The following is a 26,825-nucleotide window of genomic DNA, read 5'->3' as shown; positions in this document are numbered from 1 at the left end:
ACCATTTTGAAATAGTATTTAAGCTACAGCGGGGTAACAATTCCAGATCTATCGCTACTCATTCTTTCCCGTGCTCTCACTCATATTTCTCAGACTGCCTATAGCAACGATGCTCACATATATGTGAGCTTCAGCCTTACAGTGAAGCAGTTTCAATGTAAATAGTCATGTGGTCGACCTATTCTCCCCTTGCCCTGAAAACTTTAAAAGGTGAAAAACTGTCTTTTTCATTCCCCTTCCCATTTGGGAGATTTAAATCCAAACTGTAGATGTGTTTGTTGACCACAATGTAAACGTGTTTTCCATTGCCCAGAGTGGACCTGAGGTTTATTTACCCTCAGTTCACTGCGAGTGTTACTTGATTCATTGGGTGCTCTGTCAGAGCGATTGGTTCATCTTTCTCCATCTGACAACATGTCCTTCCAGACGGAAGTGAGTGTTGCTATTAGTGTGCAGGAATTACTCAGTAAGCCTCACGGTAGGAGACTTGTTTTTGTGCAGGACGGGCTGTTTTTCTTTCTCGGTGCTGTGCTGTTCCACCCTTCTTGGCTCCCAATGTTGATTTTGAATGGAGTCCAGAAGGAGCAGGAGCTGGCTACCCTCCCCGACCCCAGGGGGGCATTCCTATGTTAGCCAATGAGTTGATGATCTCAATAGGCCCTTTTGTGTGGAAAGGCCGGGCATATATTTCGATGATGTTGTCACTGGAGGTCCTGTATTAATAGATGACTGGACATGGATCAGCAGTCTCTCCGTGTGAAGGGTGAAGAGCAGCAAGTTATCTTGGAGTGGAGATCTATTTAAATATGACAACAAACGGTAAGACTTAAAATACGACTCAGTGGAATGCAAAACAATAATTTTGCTTAATATATTATTTGTAAGAGGAAAACATTTGCGAATAACTCAACTTGTTAAAGGTTGGCAATAATTCGTTGTGCAGGAGACCCTTTAATGGTGTTTGGGCGGAAGTGTTGAATCTAAATATCGAATGCTTTCGGGTTGCAGATTTGTACTTGGGGGCGGTGGACTTGCAGTGTAAGGCCAACAACACTGAGCACCATACCATCGAAATTGACCAGAACAGGCTCCTGGTGCGGAGAGGACAAGAGTTCTATTTGCATGTGGAATTTAAACACCGAGCATTCGTGGAAGGCGAAGACCAGCTCGCAGTCCTCCTGGACACAGGTTGGTGATGAGATTGCACCTTGTGCTGACTGTTTCAGGTTTTTTGCGCTGTTTGAAACTCTCTGCCAACAGTATGCATTTCCTAGCTTGTCAGAGTTTATAGTTCTGGGCGTGAGGTTAGGAAAACCTTACTGTTGGTTCAATATGTGGCTGCTCGTGTTTAGAAACCATCCTGCACTCACTTGGATCAAAGACAGACTTACCATTCTGATAAACAGTGAAAACTGGAGGCTGGGTATATTTAACATCTGGAAAATGAAATTATTACAGCATGAAAAAAACATGTATAAGGTATACAAATCGAATCATTGAATCCAATTTAATTTCGAATCTCAATTTTGATCGAACTTAGTAAATATCGATATGACTAATTTTCAGTGTAATATTTTAATTGCCGAGTAAGGCAATTAATTGCAAGTTTACTCGGGTTATGTGTGACCATCTGTACAGGTCCCGCACCATCAGAAGCCGACGGGACTCGAATTAAAGTGCTGAACTCTCGGAGGAAATGGGATCAATGGACATTCCGTCTACAGTCCACTCCGGGATATATTCACCTGACCGTGCATAGTCCACCCAATGCCTGCACCGGCCACTATCAAATCTATCTGACTCTCTACCCGAGCGGAGGTGAATCTATCCAACAGATCACTGCAGGAGATTTTCGCCTTCTCTTCAATCCCTGGTGTCCAGGTAAACTGCCCGCCTCGACTTCTTTTAAGCTGTATGCGTGCACATCTTTTAAATCGGTACTTTTGAAAAACAAGTGATACTGATCTCCAAGGTATACTGCTGTGTTGTATGTATAAACGTACTTTTCCTTTTTTGTGTGTGGGGGCAGCCCAAAAAATATTTCTGGGGGAAACTACCTTCTGGTATTAACACATTCCGAGGGACCCCTCCACACAGCCACCCACTCCCAAAAAAATGACTTAATTTAGGGTATTAACTATCCAAAGGAAAGCAGTAGTACAGAATTTGCCAAATATTGTGCTTACACGTAGACCTTAGAGTATTGTTTTTACCAGATGAACAGAAATCAGATAATCTCAGATATTCTGCAGCTCAAAAATTCTTTGAAAACCTCTGGCTTGAAATTTGTTCTAATTTAGTCTAGTAGCTTGTTAGTGTCTAGTCAGGGTAATTATCAAAATGTAAATGTTACTTTTATTTACTTAAGGCTTGCATTAATTAATATTAATAGTTGTATGGCAAGGTTCACTGTTCTATTAGTTGATAATAAGCAAATATGCATAACTATCTAATTCATGTATCTTAAAGTTCCAGTGAGTAGTGTGTGACCAAAATGTCCAGTGCATTTATATTAAGCTGTGCAAAATAGGACTTCCATATTTTTTGACTGAGATTCTCTTCAAATGAGCAAAGATTTAATGGCAAAGCTTTAGAAGCAAAAGAAAAACTGGCTGGTGGAAATGATTTGAAAATATTGGGGCAATTTGAAATGGGAGGAGTCCATAGTGAAATTCCTGTGAAGCATATGGCATGCTGTAAATGTAGCCCTTGGGAGATATGAATCCAGCAAAAACAGAATATAACTGAATAACACCTTTTTCCTATAAAGAAGGTAAAATGTACAAAACAGATTCTTATTGCATTTTTCACATTCTTGTTGGTCCAAAGCATTTCACCGCCAGTCGTATTTCTAAGTAGAGTCACTGTTTTATAAGTTATCATGGAAGCAAATTTGTCCACAAGGATCAATGAGCATTTAGTCCATTTGATGTTGATTGTTGCCAGTGCCTTTGAAAGACTGCACCTCCGACAATGAACTGTTAGTGTAGATTATGTACTTAAGTCCTAACTAGGATATTAACCAAAAAATGTGACTCAGAGGAGGTGTAATTGCTGCTACCCACTGACACATACTGATGTGCCATGTAGCTGAGGTTTAGTGCCACAATCAAGGAAATTTTTAGGAGCGCACATGACAAAAACCTCACAGCAGCAATAAAGCATGCAGATTCCAAATGAGAGAAAAAAATAAAGTATCTATATAATTAAAAGCCTTTGTCTAACTTGTGTTCATGGAGTGACACTTACATAGCTGTACAGCAAAATGGTGAATGACTTGAAGAACCACTTAACTGCCATATTATCAATTACCCATGAGTGACTAAATCAAATCAAAATAGTACAAAGTCCTAATGTGGAATGAGTTACCAGAAAATCAAGCAATTAGATCCTTGATCAATTTTCAAACATACTATTCATTAACCAGCAAGTGCTTTGCAAGTGTCCGATCAAATCATTCCAAATGACTTTTTTCCAAAATTCTTTTGACTATATTGTTTCTTGATCATGCAAACACAGAAACCTGAAAAATACAATTCAATATAAGATAAGGAAAATATAAAACTGGAAATAATTTGTAGAAAAAGTGATATCACTGTACCTGTGTCCTATTAGAAATCTATCCAAAACATTTTTTGCTGTAGGGTCTGTCCCTTGGGGTTTCGGTTCTGATATTTATGATGTTGCCTCAGCTTTTAAACTTTGCTTCATCTGAATATTAAATTCCCTGGACTGTACTCTCAATGCCTCTTTGGATCTTATGCACAATCATGCCTCAAATTTGACTCCTGTTTCCTCTTCATCTGCAATGCCAGGAGAGATTGTAATATGTTTTATTATTTATAAAGATCTTATATCTGTGTAAACATTCTGTCAACTTCATCCAAAATTAAGTCATACTTCCACTTTTATAATGGGAACTATGATATCCCATCACAGAGTAATTACAGTCTTTAGTACCCTACCTTTGTAAGTGTACTCTGGCCATTGATGGGAGATTGTACTTATAACACCAATTCACATGGGTGGTTTCCATTATAAATGTGGGCATGGGGATTTATAAGAAAATATAATAAGGACAATTGGAACTTGAAAATGGGTGCTGGCTGTCTGCTAATCCTGCTGCAATTATCACCAGCCTCTAACCCCAATTCTCTTGAGGTTACATTTGGTGTGACAAGCCATGAATACTAGAGATTGACTAGTAAGGATTAAATAAGACTGAAACTGTCTGAAGGCGTAACACATACTCGACATTTAGAATATGTTCTTATTGTGCAACCAGCATTCTCCTTCTCCCAAAAAGCACAAAACTCAGTTGTGGTCTACTGATTCCCTTAATAAACACATAAGATACACGAATATAGGAATAATCATGGACAGTAAAAGACCTTTTAGTCCTTCCGCCTGGTCTGCAGGTCTCTGTGAAAAGAACCACATCTTCTAACTTAGTTCTGGCTGTGCATAACTTAAGATTGGTCCTTCCTAATCTATTTACAGTAGGAAGTCTCACAACACTAGGTTAAAGTCCAACAAGTTAATTTGGTATCACGAGCTGTCAGAGCACTGCTCCTTCATCAGATGAATCCTACTGGTAAGTGATCAACATTCCACAAGCACATGATACCAGGCACAATGGTTAGCACTGCTGCCTCACAGCACTAGGGACCTGGGTTCAGTTCCCAGTTTGGGTCACTCTGTATGTGGAATGTTTGCACATTCTCTTCATGTCTGTATGGGTTTCCTCTGGGTGCTCCAGTTTCCTCCCACAGTCCAAAGATGTGCAGGTTAGATCAATTGGCCATGCCAAATTCTCCCTCAATGTACCTGAACATTAGAGTGTCGCGACTAGGGGATTTTCACAGTAATTTCATTGCAGTATTAATGTAAGACTACTTGCGATTAATAAATAAACTTTACAAATAAAAACTTATTGGACTTGTGAGACTTTTTAGTGTCCCTACCTCAGTAGGCAACATCTTCACATCATGGCTAATCTATTTAGTTTAAAAAATCTACACAAACATATCTTATTTTCCTATATCTATGCTTCTTTAAAGTGCTGAGTTCCAACTCTTTGAGTCCTTCCTGATGAATAAGATCTTGAAAATAGAGAAAAATGTAGGAAGCTTGTTACTTATCTAATGGGAGTGACCACTGTGTAATTTTCACTGGTCCATTTAGCTTCATGAGAACTGCATAAGATTATTGGAGTTTATTTACTTCATTGATGAAATTACTGAGAAAAGAGTTATGCAATTCAGTTATTTGCTATCTATGTGCATATCTTCAGAAAATGAAAGCATAGTCTTTACCGTGTGCTTTTAAGTGACCCTAGAAATTACATCTAGGTTATTAAACAGAGCATAACTGTCTACAGAAATGTACTAGACTCTAAAAGTACCCACAATCAAATCTGCACAGCAAACTCTTTCATATAATGCAGTTCTCCATGAAAATGAATTGTTCCAAACATTTCATTTCATATATGAAAAAATAACTTAATTTTCAGTTTGCTATTTGTATATGAAGGATATACCCAACAAGAAACAGGGGAATGCTCAAGGATTTGTGCACGACAAATGTCTTGCAGTCCTCCTGTGACTTGAGGAGCTTAATTTCCAACTATTGGAATTTGTATTCTCATTGTAGTGCCAGACTGGCAATGAATCTTGGCATCAAGTTGCTGTTGGTTTAATGGCATTAATGCCACGTTGCATTTCCTGATCATGTGTTTAACTCGGTGGTAAATCGTTATCATTATTGGAGTAAATAGCAAATCATTCAGGCATTCAGATCCAGTTAATTTGAGCAACTCTGCGATTTGGAACATAGCAAAGCCTTAACATCATCAGTGCTATAAATGAGTGCATTTTTGCTGAATTGGGAAAAGAATTTGATGATTGTTTCATGTTTAACAAATGTGTTGATTGTAAATATACAAATACTGAGTACAGTGATACACTAGGCTGAGGAGAGTTTGTTTATTTCAAAACATCTGCATTTCTTGAGCTTAAAAATGGGGAAAGCTAGCATATTCTATGGGACTGTGACAACACAGCATGTTACATTTGTACATCTCTAATGTAATAAAATGCTCCAAGATAATAGACAAAGAAGAAGATGAGCCTGAGCTGGGGTATAAGAATAATTAGCGGAAGTGGTTAAAAGCATGACAGAAGAGGCGTGCTTTCAGGGGGTTTTTGCATGTGGAGAGATCTCTAGCCAACCTGGGCAGGAGTTTTAGGAAGGAAATTTGAGTGTGTGAAGTGAGATGCCTGAAGTCTTTGTCACCAGTGTTTTCTTTAAGTTTATTAGTTTCATAAGTAGGCTTACATTAATACTGCAATGGATTTACTGTGAAAATTCCCTAGTCGGCACCCTCCAGCGCGTATGGCTGGAGAATTTCGGGAGAATTTAGCATGGCCAGTGCACCTAACCAGCAAGTCTTTTGGACTCTCGGAGGAAATCGGAGCACCTGGAGGAAACGCACACAGATACAGGAAGGAGGGAGGAAATGTGAAGCGCATTAGGTTTATAAAGCCACAACTGGAGTTGTGAATGTTGGGAAGGGTTTGTAGAAGCAGGGTAAAGTAAGAGAAAGGAGACATTTCAAAACATCAAGTGGAGCTTGAAATATTGGGTCATAGATTTGTAAATGATTGCAGCACAGAAAAAGGCCATTCAGCCTATCATGTCCACACTGATGACACTAATCCCATTTTCCAGCCCTTGGCCTATAGCCTTGGAGTTTACGATAGTGCAAATGTATATCTAAATACTTCTTTAAATGTTATTGTGATTCTGAGGGTTTCTGACTTGAGCATCTTTCAGGCAGTGAGATCCAGGCTCTCACCACTCTGAGTGAAAAGGTTTCTCCCCATCACCTCTCTTAGCCTTCAACCGCTTACCTTAAATCTATGTCCCAGTTATTGACACCCGCCCCCCCACCCCCCGACTAATGGAAAAGTGTCTTCCTATTCACCCTATCTATGCCCCTCATAATTGTACACTTATATCACGTCCCCTCTCAACCTTCACTGCTTCAAGGAACACAGCCCCAGCGTATCCAATCTTTCTTCGCAGCTCAGGCCCTCTAGCCTGGGCAGCATTCTGGTAAGTCTCCTCTGCATCCTCTCCAGTGCAATCACAGCCTTCCTATAATCTGGTGACCAGAATGCACACAGTACTCCAGTTGTGGCTTAATCAGTATTTTATACAGCTCCAGCATGACCTTCTTGATCTTGTATTGTATGCCTTGCTTAATAAAGGCATGTATTCCATATCTACTGGTCCTGCCACCTTCGGAAGTCTATTGATATGTGCTCTAAGGTCCTTCTGATTTTTGAACGCTTTTCAGGATCTTGCCATTCATAGTGTAATGCTTTGCCTTGTTAGCCTTTCACAAGTGTATCACCTCACACTTCCATATTGAATTCCATTTGCTGACAAGCACACATTTCAGTTAAAGCCACTGGGTAATAATAGGAAGAGGAACCCAGCTGATTATAAAAGCTACAAATTCTGGAAATCTATAATAAAAACAGAAAATATTGTAAATACTTAGCATGTTTGACAGCATATGTAGAGTGAGGAAAAAGTTAATATTTTGGGTCAGTGACCTTTCTTCATCACACCCACCTTACCATGTTTCCTTCTTCCATCCCAGAAATGCTTTATTCAATTATAGCACTGCGTATGGTAACCAGGAGATGAGATTAAATCTGGTTGAATACTGGATGGTGTACTAACCCAGTGAGCCACTGGCGAGCTGGGTTCTGAGCATACTTTTAACATTTGTTTGTGCACAATGATGTGAAGTTACAAGAAGGAATCAAGCATTGTTTGGAATTTAAGTTGTCTATCCCCTTAGAGGATGCTGTGTACCTGCCTGATGAGGACCTGCTGCAGGAGTACATCCTGAATGAGAACGGACTGCTCTACCATGGCTCGTATACTAACATCTACACGTTACCATGGAATTTTGGACAAGTAATATATCCTTTAAGTTTTCACAATCTACCCATCATTGTTTTTCCAATTTTAGTAAGTAGTTCCAAGACTTTGTGCTGTTTTTGTGAATTTTTTTTTTACAGCTTGAAAAAGATGTCATCGATATTTGCTTTCAAATTTTGGACAACAGCCTTTCTGCTCTTAAAAATCCATTGGCTGATGCTCCAAAAAGAAGTGATCCTGTATATATCAGCAGAACAGTGACTGCTATGGTGAGTTCAGAAATATCTGAGGTTCTTCCTGTAAATGTGCATTTTGCCTAAATGGGACATTATTACCCAGTGAAAGCAAAATGCTGCGGAGGCTGGAAATCTGAAATAAAAGCAGAAAATGTTGGGTAAACTCAGAAAATTTGGCAGCATCGAAACAGATATAACGTTTCAAGTCCGTAAGACTTGGCACGCCATAACATTCAAGGCTATGGACCAAGTGCTGACGTGGGATTAGATGGGCAGATCAAAGCATTTCATGTGTCAGTGCAGACTTGATGGGCCGAAGGGCCTCTTCTGCACTGTAGTATTCTGTGATTCTGTGACTCTGAAGAGTCATATGGACTCAAAACGTTCACTCTATCTCCCTCGCCACGGATGCTGAAAGAGCTGCTGAGATTATCCAGCATTTTCTTTTTTTATTATCAAGTTACTTACTTGCAAATCTATCTAGATGAAGTCTGTTGTTTTGGCCTCTGTTTACAATGCAACCTTACTTCAATCTATTTCAAGTATAGTCTTGATTTTAAGCTGACTGCAAAAACAATTGTATCTGATATCCCCTTCCCCTTTACCCGCACCCTCACTTTTTTGTGTTTTCTTTTCCTTGATCAAGCCCCAGGCCACAGTGATACACATCATTTCCAGCAGCTGACTTGATCAAAAAAGCCTTTGCCAATACCAAACTGCAATGATCTGCACATGGTGACCAGTTGTCAAATCTGTCTGGTTTTCCTCTTATCGTAAAAAGTCTGACAACACCAGGTTTTAGTCCAACCGATTTATTTGATAATAGACTCACAAGCTTTCGGGGTTAGCCCCTTCGTCGGGTGAATGGAGAGTTCTGGCCTCAGACAGAGCATATAAAGCGCAGACAGTTTAGAGATTACTGATTAGAAAGCTTGTGAGTCTATTATCAAATAAATCGGTTGGACTAAAACCTGGTGTTGTCAGACTTTTTACTGTGTTTACGCCAGTCCAACGCCAGCATACCCACATCATTTCCTCTTATCCCCATTGTGAAGTGCCTTTTCACCACTTCCCAATGACACAGCTAAGAGACGAAGCTCTGTATTGGAGAATTACCACTCAATAATACAGGACCATGTTAAACAAGTGATTCTTGTTCATGAAACTGATGAAAGCACAGTGTTTACTGCATTCTTATGACCGTTATCCATGATGGTTTTCCTCTGAGCATTTGCTTTACCCTTGATTATAAGATTAAAACTATAACATACAGAGGAAACAATTCATTGCAAATAACACACAGAGAAAAATTTGTCCCTTGTTTCAATCATGAGCCTGGCATCCATTCAACTATGTGCGAGATCAATTATAAATAAGGTAAGGGTTCTTTGAATCAATGCTACAATGTATACCCTGTTCCCAAATATTAACCATCATGTAAATTTGTCCAAAAGTGAGAAGCCAAGCCTTTAAGCATAGAGAGTCCTTTTTGAAGTTTGGCATGTATTGCACTCTGTACACAGTCTGAGGCTGATTGAAGCCAAGAGAAACTGACCTTAAATACTACCCAACACTGGCACAGTGTACAATAAGCCAGGCAAGTTCACCTTTCCTTGCACAATACCTGTTCGTCAAAATTATTTGTATATTAAATTTGCTTAAGTAAAGCTCTGCCTTCATCAAGAGATTTTTTCTTTGACAGAAAATGTGTATAACTTGTAACTACTTATTCATTTATTATTGAAGAGAAGACTAGAGGTTTTATTTTCCCTACTCCTCTTCAAAGGTGAATTCAAATGATGACAAAGGTGTGCTTTTGGGAAGGTGGGATGGTAATTACACCGATGGGATCGCCCCCACCAGATGGACCGGGAGTCTCCCAATTTTACGCCTGTGGAGCAGTTCTGGGGCTAAGAAAGTACGGTACGGGCAGTGCTGGGTCTTTGCTGCTGTAGCATGCACAGGTAAGGTCCTACTAGGTCCTTCACACTTCTGTGAAGCATCCTTGGATATTGTTCTAAGTTAAAGATGTTTTATAATTGCAAGCTTTTTTTTGCTGTTGGGGGTGTTTGTTCACTTCAAAGAACCAGAGAATATTTTAATTACTTCTCTTCCTCCTCAAGGAACTTCACAAGTAAGAACTAATACGGTCTCTGGAATGTATTACATAGACAGAATCTGAATAGCTGTGCGCCAAGGTTTTTCTGTCCTTCCCATTAGTTGCTAATATCCTGACACGAGCATTTAAATCGAATGACGCATTGCATAGATTTGTGGTGATACTGACTATTTTGTGGTTTATTTTATTCTCAGGACATGCGGGGTGGCATGGTGGCACAGTGGTTAGCATGGCAGCTCACAGTGCCAGGACCCAGGTTCAATTCCCTGGGTCACTGTCTGTGTGGAGTCTGCACGTTCTCCCCAGGTCTGCGTGAGTTTCTTCTGGGTGCTCTGATTTTCTCCCACTGTCCCCAGTGGTGGTTAGGAGAATTGGCCCTGCTAAATTCTCCTTCAGTGTACCCAAACAGGTACACTGAGGGAGAGTATGGTGACTCAAGGGTTTTTATTGTAACTTCATTGCAATGAAAATTACTTGTGACACTAACAAATATACTTAAACTTAAACCAGCATTTATTTCTACCCTTAATTACCCAGCTGGATAGCTTTCTCAGCCCTTTCAGTAGGCAATTAGGAATCTATCACATTTCATTGTGTCTGGAATTAGATAGGAATTATATATAGGCCAAAAAGAATAGGAATGTTAGAATTCCTTCCATAAAGGACGTTAGTGAACCAGTTGGCTTTTACAATGATATGTCGTTTCATGCCGATTTGTTGAATTAACTGAATGTAAAATTTTCCACTTGTCGTTATAGGATTTGAATCGTGATTTCATATTATTAGATTGACCTCCTGGATTACTGGTCCAGTAACATAACCACTATACATAACCGAGAAAACAGGCCAGTCAATCACACATTTCAGTCCACTGACTTCTGCAAATAAAGCAGCAAAGACGGCCATGCCATAGTGTGGTCTCAGACCACACCAAGTGATGTTTAATATAGAATTGACCACAATGGCCCCAAACCATCATCTTACCAGATAAAAGGCTGCCCCATTACTATATTACGCTATCATAGTTGGTATTGTTCACCTCATTAATGCACACCATGGAGTAGAAATCCATCTTGGGTGATAGTGTAAAGCAGGCACAATAGCATTGGCCACATGGAATCTGCCTGGTGTGATATTCCATTCTGTCAGAAACAACAAAACTGTATATTGTACAGGGTGTATAACAGACAGTCCATGGAATACCAGCTGCCCCAAGGCAAATTTCTACACCAGCAAGTGTGGCAAGTGACAAGCAATTGTTTGGATCTGCTCAGACATGAAAATGTTCCACCTAGTCTAGGATTTTTTTGCGTAAAATTTACTGTCCTCTGATTACACTGGTTTTTATTATTATTGCTATCAATATAACAAGGTCAAGGTAAAGAGTTAATCCATTCCCACATAGTAGCCACATATAGATCATCTCCTGAGGGAATTCAAAGGATAGTGATCAGGAGTGGGAACCCTGGTTTATCTTTCTCTTTTCCTTATCACAAGGTTCTTTAGACCAATGTGTATCATCCCCAGCTGAGATCATCAATCAATGCTCAGTCCAGAAAATAAACATTGGGCCTCCCTGGACTTTTTGGCTGAGTTGCTCATTGGCAATGGCTTTACTGAATGAGTAATAGGGGAAGACTGATAGGCATTCACAAGCTTGGCAGCGCCTTGAATTGCTAATTTGAAATGGATTCATTCATCACTGTACTTGCACTTTCTTTTCCAGTTCTGAGGTGCTTGGGGATCCCAACTCGTTGTGTTACAAACTATGCCTCTGCTCATGACACAGATGGTAATCTCAAAGTGGATCAGTATTATAGTAGTGAAGATTACTCCCGCTTGCCTTCAAAGAAGAAGGATATGGTGTGGTAGGTGCTAGGAATTGTTCCCTTCCAGTATTTGTTCATGGACACTACATATACTCACGAATGTGTGACAGTTCTGAAAGAACATCAATTTAGTGCAAATGTCTATAATATTACATGGTGTGGGATTTTTGCTTCAGAAAAATATTGACTTTATCCCAATCCCGCTTTTCCTATTCTTTCCCTTGTTCAATCACTATTTCTAGTCTGTGGTCTCCTCCATGTTCTTAAAAGAGTAGTTGATGACATCTCAGTAGACAAGGCTTAACTGACTTAGCCCCAGATGAAAATAATGACTGAAGCACTCTCTAGCTTTGGAAACAGATAGAGAGAGAGAGACACTTTTTGATTTCAGCATTTGAGAAACTATCCTCAACACTACCACCATTAGCCACCCATGTCTCTGTCTTCATATTGGAGTGGCTCCCTCTGGCCTTGGCAAAAGAGTGACTCCTGTCTCTCCTACCTTGTTTGACAGACTCCCACCCCACCATCAGCTTGGCATAGGGGAAATTCACCACCATCACCTTCACATTGGTGAGACATTTAATCTTCATCATGGAGACTTCTCGGCTTTGATGTTGGAGATTTAATGTCTCTGTTGGAATAATACATGGTTGCACCTGCCTTTAAAACAAACATACTTTAGATCTAATTAAGGTATATTGATCCAAATCAAATCTGCAATACCATAAGATCATAAAACATAGGAGCAGAATTAGGCCACTTGGCCCATCGCATCTGCTCTGCCATTCAATCATGGCTGATATTTTTCTCCTGCTTTTCCCTATAACCCCAATCTCCTTATTAATCAAGAAACTACCTATCTCTGTTTTAAAGACACTCAATGACCTGGCCTCCACAGCCTTCTGCGGCAAAAAGTCCCACAGATTCACCACTTTCTGGCTGAGGAAATTTCTCCTCATCTCTGTTTTAAAGATTTGTCCTTTTAACCTGAGGTTGTGTCTTGTGGTTCTACTTTTTCCGACTGTTGGAAACATCTTCTCCATGCCCACTCTATCCAGGCCACACAGTATCCTGTAAGTTTCAACAAAATTCCCCTTCATCCTTCTAAACTCCAACGAGTACAGACCCAGAGTCCTCAACCATTCCTCATACAACAAGCTCTTCATTCCAGGGATCATTCTTGTGAACGTACTCTGGACCCTTTCCAAGGCCAGCACATCCTCCCTTGGGTATGGGAACCAAAACTGCTCACAATACTCCAAATGAGGTCTGACCAGAGCCTTATACAGCCTCAGAAGTACATCCCTGTTCTTGTATTCTAGCCCTCTCGACATGAATGCTAACATTGTATTTTTCTTCTTAACTGCTGACTGAGCCTGCACGTTAACCTTAAGAGAATCTTGAACAATGACTCCCAAGTCCCTTTGTGTTTCTGATTTCCTAAGCATTTTCCCATTTAGAAAATAGCCTATGCCTCCATTCTTCCTTTCAAAGTGCATAACATCACACTTCTCCACATTGTATTCCATCTGCCACTTGGTTGCCCACTCTCCTAACCTGTTCAAGTCCTTCTGCAGCCCTCCTACTTCGTCAGTACTATCTGTCCCTTCACATATCTTTGTATGATCTGCAAGCTTAGCAACAGTGCCTTCAGTTCCCGCCTCCAAATCCTTAATGTATGTTGTGAAAAGTTGTGAAAAATTGTGAAAACACAGAAACCTAAATCAACATAACTTATTGTTTGATGTCTGGTCATGTGTTGATATTTTGACAGCTCATGATTGTCAGGACTTCTCCATATTCATTGCTGTGTGTCTGATGAACCAGATTGAGGACTTTCATTCTAACTATTTATATTACTACATTGTTGCACACAGGAACTACCACAGCTGGCTGGAAGCATGGATGACCCGTCCTGACCTTCCTCCTGGTTATGATGGATGGCAAGTTTTAGATCCCACTCCACAAGAGCGGAGTGATGGTAATACTAGAATTAAATTGGCCTTTTCATATATTCGGTTTAATTAATATATATAGGTGTCCAGATTGACCCCACACCAATTAATACCTGGCTGTGAGAAGGATCAGAAAAAGATGATGCTTCACCAGGGTAGACTGAGAGCCCTGATATTTGCTTTGGCCCTGACCGTGAGATTCAAATAAAATCACTTTGATTCTTAGTGGGGGAGATGGTGTTGTTGTGATAATGTCACTGGACCTAGGCGAATGCTCTAGGCAAATAGGTTAATAAAATTAATGCAATTAATAAAGAAAATCTGGAATTGAAACCTAATCTCAGTGATGATGACCAGGAAACTGTCATCAACTGTGAACAAAACCATCTGGTTCACTAATTCTGCCAGCCTTATCTAGTCTGGTCCACATGTGACTCCAGACTCACAGCAATATGGTTGTCTCTCAACTGCCCTCTGAAATGGCCTAGCACATCACTCAGTTTAACAATTGCTGGCCTTGCCAGCAACAGCCACATCCCATGAAAGAATTAATTTTAAAAAAAAGGGTTCATTCTGCATCGTCAGCCTAACCCTCAAGAATTTTAATTAGAAACAGGAACAGGTCATTCAGTCTCTTGAGATGTTCCATCATTCTGTCAGATCATGGATGGCCATATTTTAAGTTCATTGCTCTGCCACCTTAGTTCCATAACCCTTAATGTTATTTCCAACAACGATATAGCAATCCCAATTTTTAAATTTTCAATTGACTCTTAGCCTCAACAGTTTTTTTTGGGGCAGAGTTCCAGATTTCCACTAATTGTAGTATGAACAAGTGTTTCTTGACATCAGTTATTTATGGCCTAGCTCTAATTGTAAAGTTATGACTCCTTGGTTCTGGACTTCCCCACCTGACGAAATACATTTTCTCTATCTACCTTTTCAAATCTTGTAATCATCTTGAGCTCTTCAACAAAATCACTCCTTAATATTTTGTACTCAAAGGGACACATGGCTCGCCTATACTACCTGTCCTCATAGAATCCATAGGAACCCCACAGTGCAGAAGGAGTCTAGTTCACCCTCTGAGTTTGCACCTGGTGCTATGAGGCAGCAGTGCTTGCCACGTGCCTTTTAATCTTTTTAACTTGGGTATCAATCTGGTGAATCTGTGCCACACTCTATATTGCAGTTTGATGAGTTTTAAAAGTTTATGCACATTTCCAGTTTTCTGCACCCCTTATTTGTCCTCGGGAAGGTGATGATGAACTGCTGCAGTCCAGGTGGCATTAGGGAGGGAGTTCCAGGATTTTGACTCACCAACAGCGTAGGAACAATGATGTTTCCAAGTCAGGGTGGTGTATGACTCTGAGGAGAGCTTACAGGAGTGGTGGTGTTGCAATGGGCCTGCTGTTCTTGTTCCAGATGGAGAGATCACAATTTGGATTGCAGAATCATAGAAATTCTGGCAGAGAAGCTATCAGTTGGGTCATTAGCCCTGTGTTAATGCTAGCTGTACATCAAAGTTAACTGCTCTTTTTCTGTAATTTAAAGTATTTTTTTATAGCTACAGCTGTGATTCAACTACTTAAAATCATATGGAATGTTTTAGATTTAAAGTATTAATGTTCATAGTTTAGAATTTTTATGTCTGTTTTCTCCATCCTTCTCCTGTAGATATGTACTGGGTTCAGGTCCATAAACATCAGCAGCACTCCAGTATCTTCCCAATTGGTCTTTCTTTACGTGTGAACTGGTCTCTATTCATGTTGCAGCTGCGTTCCCATATAGATTCCAAACTGCAGGATGAGGAGGAAGTCAGCATGAATTCCTTTCCTCATCTCTATAGCAACCCAGAAGTTTTTTCCCAGGGTGGAAGAATCAATTACTAGGGGGCATAGGTTTCAGGTGCTAGGGACAAGGTTTAAGGGAGATGTATGAGGCAAGCTTTTTACACACAGGATGGTGAGTGCCTGGAACCTGCTGCTGGGGGAGGTAGTGGAAGCAGATATGATAGTGACTTTTACATACATGAATAGGATGGGAATAGAGGGATATGGTCCCCAGAAAGGTAGGGGATTTTAGTTCAGATGGGCACCATGTCAGTGCAGGCTTGGAGGGCCAAAGGGCCTGTTCCTGTGCTGTAATTTTCTTTGTTCTAGCCCCTGCTTGAAAACACTCGTGTGGAATTTGTATGTGGATCTTTTTGGGCTTATTTCAAACTCATAGTCTAGGCCCTGCTGTGCTGAATGACCACTTGAGGGAGGCCGTGAAAAACAAACTGCATCACCAGTTATTGTCTTCAGGGCGAGGAAGAGGAAGAATGCTATAATATTGCCCAAGAAGAGATTCCTCCAGTATCTTACAGTAGTGTCCTTGTCCCAACAGGCATATACTGCTGTGGCCCTTGCCCTGTCAAAGCAATAAAGGAAGGTCATGTGGACGTGAAATATGACGCTGTGTTCATCTTTGCTGAAGTCAATGCGGATGTGGTTTACTGGCTGGTAAATAAAGATGGATCAAAAGAAGAGCTAGGAGTCAAACAGCACAAAGTTGGAAAACAGATCATTACAAAAAGTGCTTACACAGATGAGTGGGAGGATTTAACACATGATTATAAATACCCAGAGGGTAGGTTTTTCTTACTGTTTGCAATAATCAAATGGAAGTTGCATAAGTTAATATTTAATTAAGTTTGCCATCCTTTTGTCCCTCATCTCTGCCACCACTGTCACATATGTTAGCCAACAGGTTTCCAGAGATTTGGTAATGTTATTCCAAACCTTGATACGAGGAGATAGCAAAATAGGCTTCTGCAATGACTTTATCTCTGGATTGATTTTTCTTTCCCCAGTAAGAAACTGGCTTCTTTTTCGGGTGGTGGAGGTTCCACTCTGAACTATTGTTCAAGTGGGACAATATATGTGAGACATTTGGAACTAATTTGAAGCTAACTTGCTGAGATGGAAGCTTGTGGGATTAGAGGGATGCTGATTTTACATCCTTCCCAATATTAAACTTCACTGAAAATGATGAGAAATAAAATCGGACAGGATTGAAAACCGGAATTACACCCAATCCCATCAGTTTTCCAACAGGTGAGTTCATTGCTACAGTATGAAGCCCCAACAAACGTACACAGCTCATAAGCTGTGCTTTTTAATCTTTTCTCAGTGAAAAGGTTGCCAATTTCCTTGCCAATTTTCAACCTAAGGCCCAACATTATAATGGGCAAGGGACCAAAGCTCACACAATCCTCCTTGGAGATATTTACTTTGCTGGCTCGGTGTAAAAGTATTTTTATTGATACTCTTATTAAGCAACTTGGGTACTTCACTATATTAATTGTGCTATATAAATGTAAACTGTTGTTGCAACAAATAAGATGATTATTTAAATGGGTGCCAATGCCCATTATAATAAGTGTTTGTGCAACACCTTCATTTTGATGGAAACTGAGGAGAGAGTGCTCTAGTCAAAATGTTTGGCTGAACTTGACTGATTTAATATCTCTCTTGGATTTTATAAATCCTTTCTAAATCCTAGATTTTGTGACTGTTAATCATCTGGGGTCTGTAACCACTGAATCATTGGCTGACTTGTACAAACCTAAAAAGTAGTGAACAAGCAAAATGACAGAAGCAGAATAATATGGAAATTATTGTAGTATCCGATCACATGAATTCTCAAGTTGATGAGGATAAGGTGACTTGAAGACTAGGCTTAACAAGTTGAAGAAACAGCTGGAGCTGCATATTTCATTATGATTACAAACTAATAATTATGCATGGTATTGTTTCTGAATAGACTACAAAATTACTAACAAGTACACATTTTAGGATTACAGGGTTAATGTACCATTGTTTGCTGAACAATGTTGAGAACGCACTTTATTTAAATTATGTAGGGATTGTTTCCATTATAGAACTCTTTATCTTGTCCCTCTACCAGATTCTATTTCCCAATACCCAATAGAATGAATAGCATCCTCCTTTTCACAGGTTCTACAAAGGAACGGGAAGTCTACAACAAAGCAGGAATGAAAATCAAATCTGCCAACAAACAACAGAAAGATTTAAAGATTAGCATTAAGTATGCTCAGCCAATCCTTGGAAGTGATTTTGATGTCAATTTCAGCATTGTTAACCATGGTTATATGGACAAAGATATCCATTTAACACTATCTGCAATGACTGTAACATATAATGGGTTCATTTTAATGGAATTCAGCAAGAGATCGACTACATTTGTGTTAAAACCTGCCGCAGGTAATTGCAGTTTTCTACAAAATGTTGGTTCGTTGTTGCTAAATGTGTGCATCACTTTGGTGGTGCTATGGTTTAGAACATCAGCCTGAGGCCCTGTAAGGTTGGAAGATGTGATGAGTTTCTTAATTCGGTGCAGAGATGTAATGAGTAGTGACTGATGCACCCCCTCAGAGAGAAAGGGAGGATTTTCAGGGATAAGCTATAATAGCCATTATCTTCATTCTAGAGGGCAGTTCTGCAGTTAGTCCTGGCTGAGAATCAAGGCTTTAAGTGCTATTACTAGCCTGAGATGAACTGTACCATTCTGTGACATAATTGCTGAGTAGAATACTTTTCATTGCTCTATCATGATGCTCACTTATCACATTTGTCAATTAACCGAAAAGTGTTGCATGGCTGAATACTGAACATACTGTCTAACCTTACACCCAAAAAATGCAACTTGGGGACACCACAATCCCTGACCCAGCATGAGAAACTTTCTTCAGGAGAGAATAGCTAATAGGGAGAAATTGGAGAAGGACTTTAAAGAAAAACAAAAGTCTTGACATCCTTTTCAGGTGGTCTTACAACAAACTGTGAACTTTATTTAACCTAGCACCCACCTGGATTCAGTATTGAATCTGAACATGCATATAGTTCTGAACCAGATCACACAACCATATAGTACTTTAAGCAAATCTTGGTTTACTATTTTCTGTTGGGTTAAAACAAGCTTCAGAATTGAGAGTACCTTGAGGAAGCTACTAGTGACTGCATTTTGAGTACAGTCAGATTAGATTTTCTTTTAAATAATGCAGCAAAAACAAATCTTTTACTAAAAGCATACTTCATTCTCTAAGCTGCAATTAAGATCTGGAATAGATGGCTTTCTTTCTGTGCTCCAACTCGCCTAAGTTGCTCAGTAAAGTGACAGATATGATCATTATGCATTATCATTGGCTCTTGATAAACCAGCAGGTGGAAAGAAGTCTAATTCTGCCAGTATCACAATAAATTGTGTCATAGAATAGTAGGATGCAAGTGCGAACACTTGTATCACATGATAACGGTTCTATGAGTGCTACTGCGAGGAAGCCAGACAGTTCTTTACATTGGAGAAGAAAGCGGTAGCTGTATCTAGCCTGTTTTGGTGCACTCTATCACCTAGTTTCAAAGCTGCCTCAATTCTGGACCATCTGTCTCAGCCCTGAGAGCTCATAACATGATGTGCCATCAAAACTGTGGATATTTGTTTTTGCTTTTATTAGTTCAGAAAGAAGTCATGAGACTGAAGTACAAAGACTACGGTGAACATCTTTCCGAGCATAATTTAATTCGACTGACGGCCACGCTTAGATCTAAAGGCACATCTGAAATGAGTCTTAAGGAACGTGACATTGCTCTGAGCGTGCCTCAGCTCACTGTGAAGGTAAACACGAGACCCCTCAGTGTTAATAGGAAAAGCAGATTTATATTGTCATGGGAGGAATTGAGAGGTGAACTTTGATTAATGATGTTTAAATGAGCAGAGGACACATTTTCCCCCTTGACTCATTGACAGCATTCTCCTCTTACCACCTTTTGCGTACAGAATCAAGGCTTTGTTTTGACTAGTGGATTATTCTTCCACCTACAGTAGCAGCTTCACAGAATCTGATCAGAGTAGTGCCAATGCTTTGAGTACCTGACTCCAGTGCACTTTCTTTCCACTTACATTTTCCCTTTGCACAAATAGAATGGTTCAGATGGAAAATAAGAATGGTAAGAAAATGGTTCCACAGACATATTTGAAATTATTAAGCTGTTGTAAATTTAAGTTACTTTAACCAGGACTAAAGAGCCCAAATCTAAAGAAAAATACACAAGAGATGATGCATTTAATATGAAGAAGCATAAGGATCCATTTCCCCCATGAGCTTGAATTAGTAAAGTAATAAGTTGCAGAAGACTTCCAACTGTGGCAAAGTGTTGCTAGGTCATGATAGTAGCAGATTAGGTATCAGGAATATTAATTACAAAAGAGAAACAAGTACTAGTGATGTCCATACAGGAAACACATATGCACCCTCCCCCCTTCTGGCTAAATTAGTATCTTGTGAATTTTGTTGAATCATTTGTCATAAATATTTCCCAATACATGATAGGGTTAACAAATTCTGGGAGATTTATTAATAATAGACAAGTGGTCATAAACTGCTTGGGATGTGGTAAGATGATGATTCTTGTAATTCCATTATAAGCTGTTTTCTTGTAATACTGAAGAAATAATATTCTTAGGAATTGCAGGTTTCAAAATTGCTTGATCATGCAATTTTGTTCCCGGTTTATTCCTTTAACATTTAAAAAGTTGAAAATTCAGGGGAAAAATTTGTAGAAAAATCATCATTATTTGGAGAGTTTAGAGCTCAGCTACACCTCAAGAAAATAAAGTTTTAAAGCTTATTTATTAGTGTCACATATAGGCTTACATTATCACTGCAATGAAGTTACTGTGAAAGTCCCCTGGTTGCCACACTCCAGCACCTATTTGGGCACACTAAGGGAAAATTTAGCATGGCCAATCCATCTAACCAGCACGTCTTTCGGATTGTGGGAGGAAACCGGAGTATCTGGAGGAAACCCATGCAGACACGTGGAGAACATGCAGATTCAACATAGACAGTGAACCAAGGTGGGAATCGAACCTAAGTCCCTGGCACTGTGAGGCTAACCACTGTGCCACTGTGCCCCAAGGTGCAGTAAGCTAAATGTTAGGCAGATTTATTTTCACAGTTCAGTTGCAGTACAAATATGGATCTTCAGGGCAGTTGCATGATCATTAAAATATTTCAGCAGGAAAATTAATTTATAATATTTGGGAATGAGCTGTGTACTGCTATCTCTGTGTTTAAATTGCACATCACCAATGCAGTATGAGCAAGCATAAGTATCTTTAATGTTGATTGAAATGTGAAATAATTAACGCTAAGATGTATTTTTTCAGTATATACTCAGCTAGAATATTGTGATCATTGTATGCTGTGTTTAGCAACAACACAGCTGCTATCACTATCAAAGATTTTTAATATATGTCCTGACTTTATGGATGAGATACGTGTATAATGGGAACCTACTTTCTGATCAGGGAAACAATATCAATCCTATGTTTTATTTTCAATTTTGCGAAGAACTCTGATCTAACCTATTCATCAAAGTAAAAAAAAATCCAGGAATTTACTATTTGATTTTTGAAGTTCCTTAACTTTGTGGTAAAAATTAGATATTGATAACAAAAAGTAATATTCAAGTACAATGCATTAGTTGTGCCTGAGTGTGTTACCTATATGATGTTTCATTCTAGGTGATTGGTGAACCAATCCTGTATAGAGAACTAACTGTCCGAATAAAGTTCTCAAATCCTCTTCCCATCACCTTAACTGGAGGCATCTTCAGCGTGGAAGGCACTGGACTTACAGATCTACAGCAAATTAAATCTCCGTGAGTAACATACTTGAACATTTCAGTAAAGAGATGTTATAGAATATGACTACTGGATATTGTGCGATGCCATTCATTGTCAGATACATGCAACTTGTTACTAATACTGCTTACGTTTAATGATGGAAAAGAATATTTTTAATGGCCATTCTTTTTCATATCAGTCAAACAATTCAAATCATCTGATGTTACATATTAACACTCCCCCTGCATCTCTGGGATGTTACAGATTAACACTCCCCCTGCATCTCTGGGATGTTACAGATTAAAGAGTTCCTGTGTGTCACTGGACTGTTGGTGTTCGTGAGTTTGTGTACATTTTGGAGATAGTGCAAGTTAACAGTGCCATCTGTAGGTCAACGCTTTAGAAACTGAAAGTTCAAAGAAATTTGATTGGTGAAAAGACACATGGTAGTCAGTGAGGGTTAATTTATCATTTTGTCAATTGTTCAGTGAGATTTCCTGCTGTAAGTGATGTGATGGCACTGTAGAAATGGTTTTGAAAATACCAATTTCAAGGGAAATGTATGTGCTGGTAAATAATCAGTAATTTCAGTCTGTTTGGAAACAAGAGATACAGAGTAATGTGAACAGACATGTTCACCTGTCTTCTGTTTAAACATTATTAACAAGAAATTTGAATATTGCTGAATAAAGTGACAAGTTGTCAAAGTTTTGTCAAATCAACGAGTTTATATTTTAAAAATGACTCCTTGGTGCAGTGTTTTGAACACTGCCCTTTCATTTGTGAAATCCAGGTGAGGCAGTTGTGAGTTATGTTTTTTTCGCTCTCCTCCTATCTCAGTACTATGTATCTTTAAACTCATCTCCCTTAAATAGGTTATTTATCCCTTGCTGCTATCAGCGACGTTTTATAGTGGCCCTATTTTACCATTTTAATTCTAAGTGCTGGGCGGATTTGAAACTGAGTGTTTCAGATCTGACTTTTCGACCCATACACACTCCGCCTGAAAAAATATCAGCAATTCCAAATCTCACTGCAGAAGCCTGTGGGCAGGTCTTAACTCGCCTGAAGTTCTGCAGCTCCGATCGGCGCCTCCAAATGCGCAGTGCAGAAAAAAATGATAGAATGCAACTCCCTGCCACATCGCTCCTGGGCCAGATAATGCCTCCCCCTGGCTCCCACAGACATTGCCCCGCCCCCACAACATTACTGACCCACTTATCCCACTACCCCCTCAGCCACTCAGACCGATCACTGTGAAAATCCCCTAGTTATCACACTCCGGCAGCGATTTGGGCACACTAATCAGACTCGGCAGACTGCCCCCTGCGGCCCTTCAGCAAGAGAACACTAGCTGCACTAAAAATGAGATTGAAAGGCCAAAGCATCCTTGGATACTGTTTATTTACTCATCACCTTTATTTCTGATTCAACTGTTGTGCCTCTTTCGATCCAATTGCTCCCTGGACCACTCTCCTCACATCTTGTCTTTGAAGGCAGTCAGACTAAAGGCAACGTTCACTGCTGTATTGGTGGCTTCAGTACTTCTAATTGGGCTGTGATAGATCTGAAATAATGCATGATTTTAGGTGTTTAAAGATTAGCCAATTCTTGTCAATGTGAAAAGCCAATTTAAATCAGTATGCGTCTAATGCTGAAACAATTTCACTCAAGGTTGTTTACTTCCATTAGCCACGCTAACAAATTTTCAAAAGGAATTCTGAGAGAAGCTTTTAGTGGGACTTTAAACTTAAAATATTTACATTCCTTGTGAATTTTTGTTCCCACTATTTCCCACTATATATTTTGGATGAAAACTGCATGAGGTGGATTTTACGGCCACAAATGGGGCTGGCCACTGTTCCCACGGAAATGATGTAAACTGTGGCATGATGACAACGAGTCGGCAATCAGCATCATCTCGCCAGTCACTGATATACAGAAGACGAGTAGGCAGTGATATCGGAAACCTGTCTACCATCTTGAAAAAAGCATTGGCAAGCTTCTGAACTTGTCAAAGACCCAATTCACTGCAATTCTTTGTTGCCCACTTCATTTCTCAGTAGTCACATGGGAAAAAGTTGGGAATAATTTATGCCATATTAGAGGAGGTGGTATATGGGTAGATGAAAAGGTCTGAAAACAGGACACTGGCTGCACATCTAACAGAGAAGTCTATTGCTGCAGGTAACAGCATTTGGATGTTAGTAGACTCTATTTATTCACTGTTTTTAGACTGACAGAATGTGAGAGGGCACCTTAGAATGGTGATGGTGATCGACTTCTGGTTCGTGGCCTAACCCCTCTCTTTGCCTGATGTCCCATGCTAGATATCTGATTAGGTGTGGAGTCCCCTTCCCAATGTTAATTGGCTGGCTAACACTTAATTTATGGTTGTAAGATGGCAGCAGCAGTAGCAAGTGAACCATGCACTTTGGTTCTCCCTCCCCCACTGGAAACTGTTTAATCCAGTCTCATGTTTTGATCTATTGTTAATCAGATAACTGTAGGTAGTCTTGCACAGGGTTGCGTGAGTACCTGCACTCACATATATATAAGTTTCTGCAGATCAAATGTGGTCCATTTGGTCATTTTACATGATTTTAATTCCAGTAGAACCTCACATTAGAAGAAATCCCTTTTACATTTCTCTTGTTTCTGTTTATTTCTTTTAATAAATAAAGTATTGCAGCAATTCATCCTGGACAAGAGATTGTGGTGAACGTGTCTTTCAAACCAAGCAAGAGTGGCTTACGAAAACTGATGGTGGATTTCGACAGCAACAGACTCCGTGATGTTAAAGGTTCCACCAACATTATTGTCAGACGAGCTTAGCAAACGATCACCAGCATTTTATTCAGTATTTTAATCCACAGAGGGATCTGCAGGAGGCCATTGGACTTGTCAAGTCCATGCCAGCTCTGCAAAAGCAATTTAGCTAGCCCCCATCCTTTTCCTATAATCCAGCAAATACTTCCCTTTGTATCTTATATTATTAATGTTGCTTCAGAATAGAAATAGAATAGAAAGGAAATGCAAGCACGAATCAAATTTTCTTGCAATGTTTTGATATCAAGCTAACTATGTCAATAAAAGTGACCAATACAAATGCTAAATGTTAAAGTCTTATCAATGTCCCTATTAAACAGAATTTCAACATGCTATACTGTTGTAATGTGCTGTTTATGTGGTTCAACACTTATGTTTAACAGGTAGCGTCTCTTGTGAATAATGCATAATGTGATAAAGCCAGTAAGTAATTTAAAAGTCTTAAGACATTTGTCTAGCTAGTTGCTGAGGGAATAAAAAGGACTGGAGAGAAATCCTTTCTTCAGCACACAATTCACTTTATATTTGAATTCTACCTACAAAGGACAAAGCAAAGCAGCCCAGCCACAATCAGCCCATCGCTGTGGCAAACACTGGGCCCTGATCATCTCTGACAACACAAGATAGTGAGAATTCAGGATCATGAGAATTTTAATACATGTTCAAGTCCTACCTATCAGTAGCATTATCAGTAACACCTTCCACCAATAACAAAGCAAACATGGAGGAATGCTGGAAGGAGATGTTTTCATAAAAATTCACCAGCACCTTCACAGTCAATGTCAATGCTGTCCTCGCTCTGCTATGAGGCTGCAGTGAGGGGCAAATTTTGATGAGGACAGTCTTAGCGAAGACATCTGACACAGAGCTGGATTTAGTGGTGCCTGTTAGAGTGGGTGGGCTTGCAGAATTGCATGGGAGGCCATGTGCCTGACTGCCAGTGGTGGGAAGCTATCCTGCATTAAGTGAGTGGTGGGAAGGGTACAATGCATGAAACTTTCCTGGTAAGGCAATTAAACTCATTATTTAGCCACCTAAAACAATTTGCACCTGCTGGGGACTTAGTCCAACTGAAAGCCCAACATTCTCCAGTTGGTGTCTGATTACCTCGTCATTGAGTTAGATCATATGGAGGAAGGTGATGCAAATTCTTATCAAGGGTGCCCTCCATTGCCAATAATAAAATAGGCACATTCTTCATGAGGTTCAGGTTGAAGAGTTGCTCCCTGAACATCCTTTGCAGATATGGGGTCCTATTTTACCATTTTGATTCTTAAGTGCTGGGCAGACTGGAAACTGGAAGTTTTTCAGATCCGACTTTTAGGCCTGTTCTTAGGTGCCCCCATATGCGCTCTTCCTGAAAAAATATCAGCAATTCTGAATTGCACTGTCAAAGCCTGTGGCCATGGCTTAATACGCCCAAAATCCTGCAAGCTTTGATTGGTGCCTCCAACTGTGCATGCACACAAAAAAAAAATAGAATGTGGCTCCCCTGCTTCTGGGCCAGATAATGCCTCCCCCTGGCCCCCACAGACATCACCCCACCCCCACCCACTCTGCCACCCAGACCAATTGTGGACCCCTCCCCCCACTTCCCCCTCACTGATCACAGGCAGAGTGGCAGTGGACCCTTCACACCCCCACACTGATTTCAAGCAGAGAGCCATCGGACCACCCACCCCACCAATATCAAGAAGAAAGCCATTGGACACTCGGCACTTACCTCCTCACTAACTGGAGTGCCTGAATCGGACTTCTGTGGATGATGTCTGTTTCACGCCGATTCTACATGGCCGAACCTGGTGGTAAAGGGGGAATTGCCAGTAAGGTTGGGTGTGCAGCCCATTAACTTAATTTAAATGCATGCTAATGCACTTAAATGGCCATCATGCCATTTCGGGCACGGTCCCAAACGCTGCCATTTTCAGGCCTTGGTAAAGGGAGAACTAGCGTGGAGGTGGGCATGGATCGTGCCACCCGGGGCACACCAGACTTTACCAAGTTTTTGCACCTGAAAACGGTTGCACCTTGGTGGTAAAATCAGGCCCATGGTCTCCTATGGAAAGGTATTCTCCTGCCAATCTCTCTCCCCTTCCCCATGCCCTCCACTTTCCTTCTCTCTCTCCCAGAGGTTGTCCTTTTCTGTGTTGCCTATTTTACTTCCTGTCATGTTGTAGTCTGGGGGGATGCTAACAAGTGCACTACG

General features: G+C 40.1%; 1 protein-coding gene across 1 annotated transcript; it reads left to right on the top strand.

The window, feature by feature from the left end:
• The first annotated feature begins 414 nt into the window (after positions 1-414).
• LOC145342422 (protein-glutamine gamma-glutamyltransferase 2-like) lies at positions 415-24,904 on the top strand. The gene is made up of 13 exons (XM_080187986.1): positions 415-478; positions 1,009-1,188; positions 1,639-1,881; positions 7,874-7,992; positions 8,097-8,225; positions 9,979-10,156; positions 12,038-12,179; positions 14,021-14,124; positions 16,487-16,729; positions 18,100-18,366; positions 19,617-19,777; positions 21,689-21,825; positions 24,475-24,904. The coding sequence occupies exons 1-13, from the start codon at positions 415-417 to the stop codon at positions 24,623-24,625; spliced, it is 2,118 nt and encodes a 705-aa protein (XP_080044112.1). The 3' UTR covers positions 24,626-24,904.
• Positions 24,905-26,825: the final 1,921 nt, after the last annotated feature.

This window comes from Carcharhinus amblyrhynchos, chromosome 4, assembly GCF_965287045.1.
Source record: "Carcharhinus amblyrhynchos chromosome 4, sCarAmb.v2.hapA, whole genome shotgun sequence".
Taxonomy (NCBI): Eukaryota; Metazoa; Chordata; class Chondrichthyes; order Carcharhiniformes; family Carcharhinidae; genus Carcharhinus; species Carcharhinus amblyrhynchos.
Note: the sequence above shows the minus strand (reverse complement) of the source record. Positions and strands in the feature narration are given on the sequence as shown.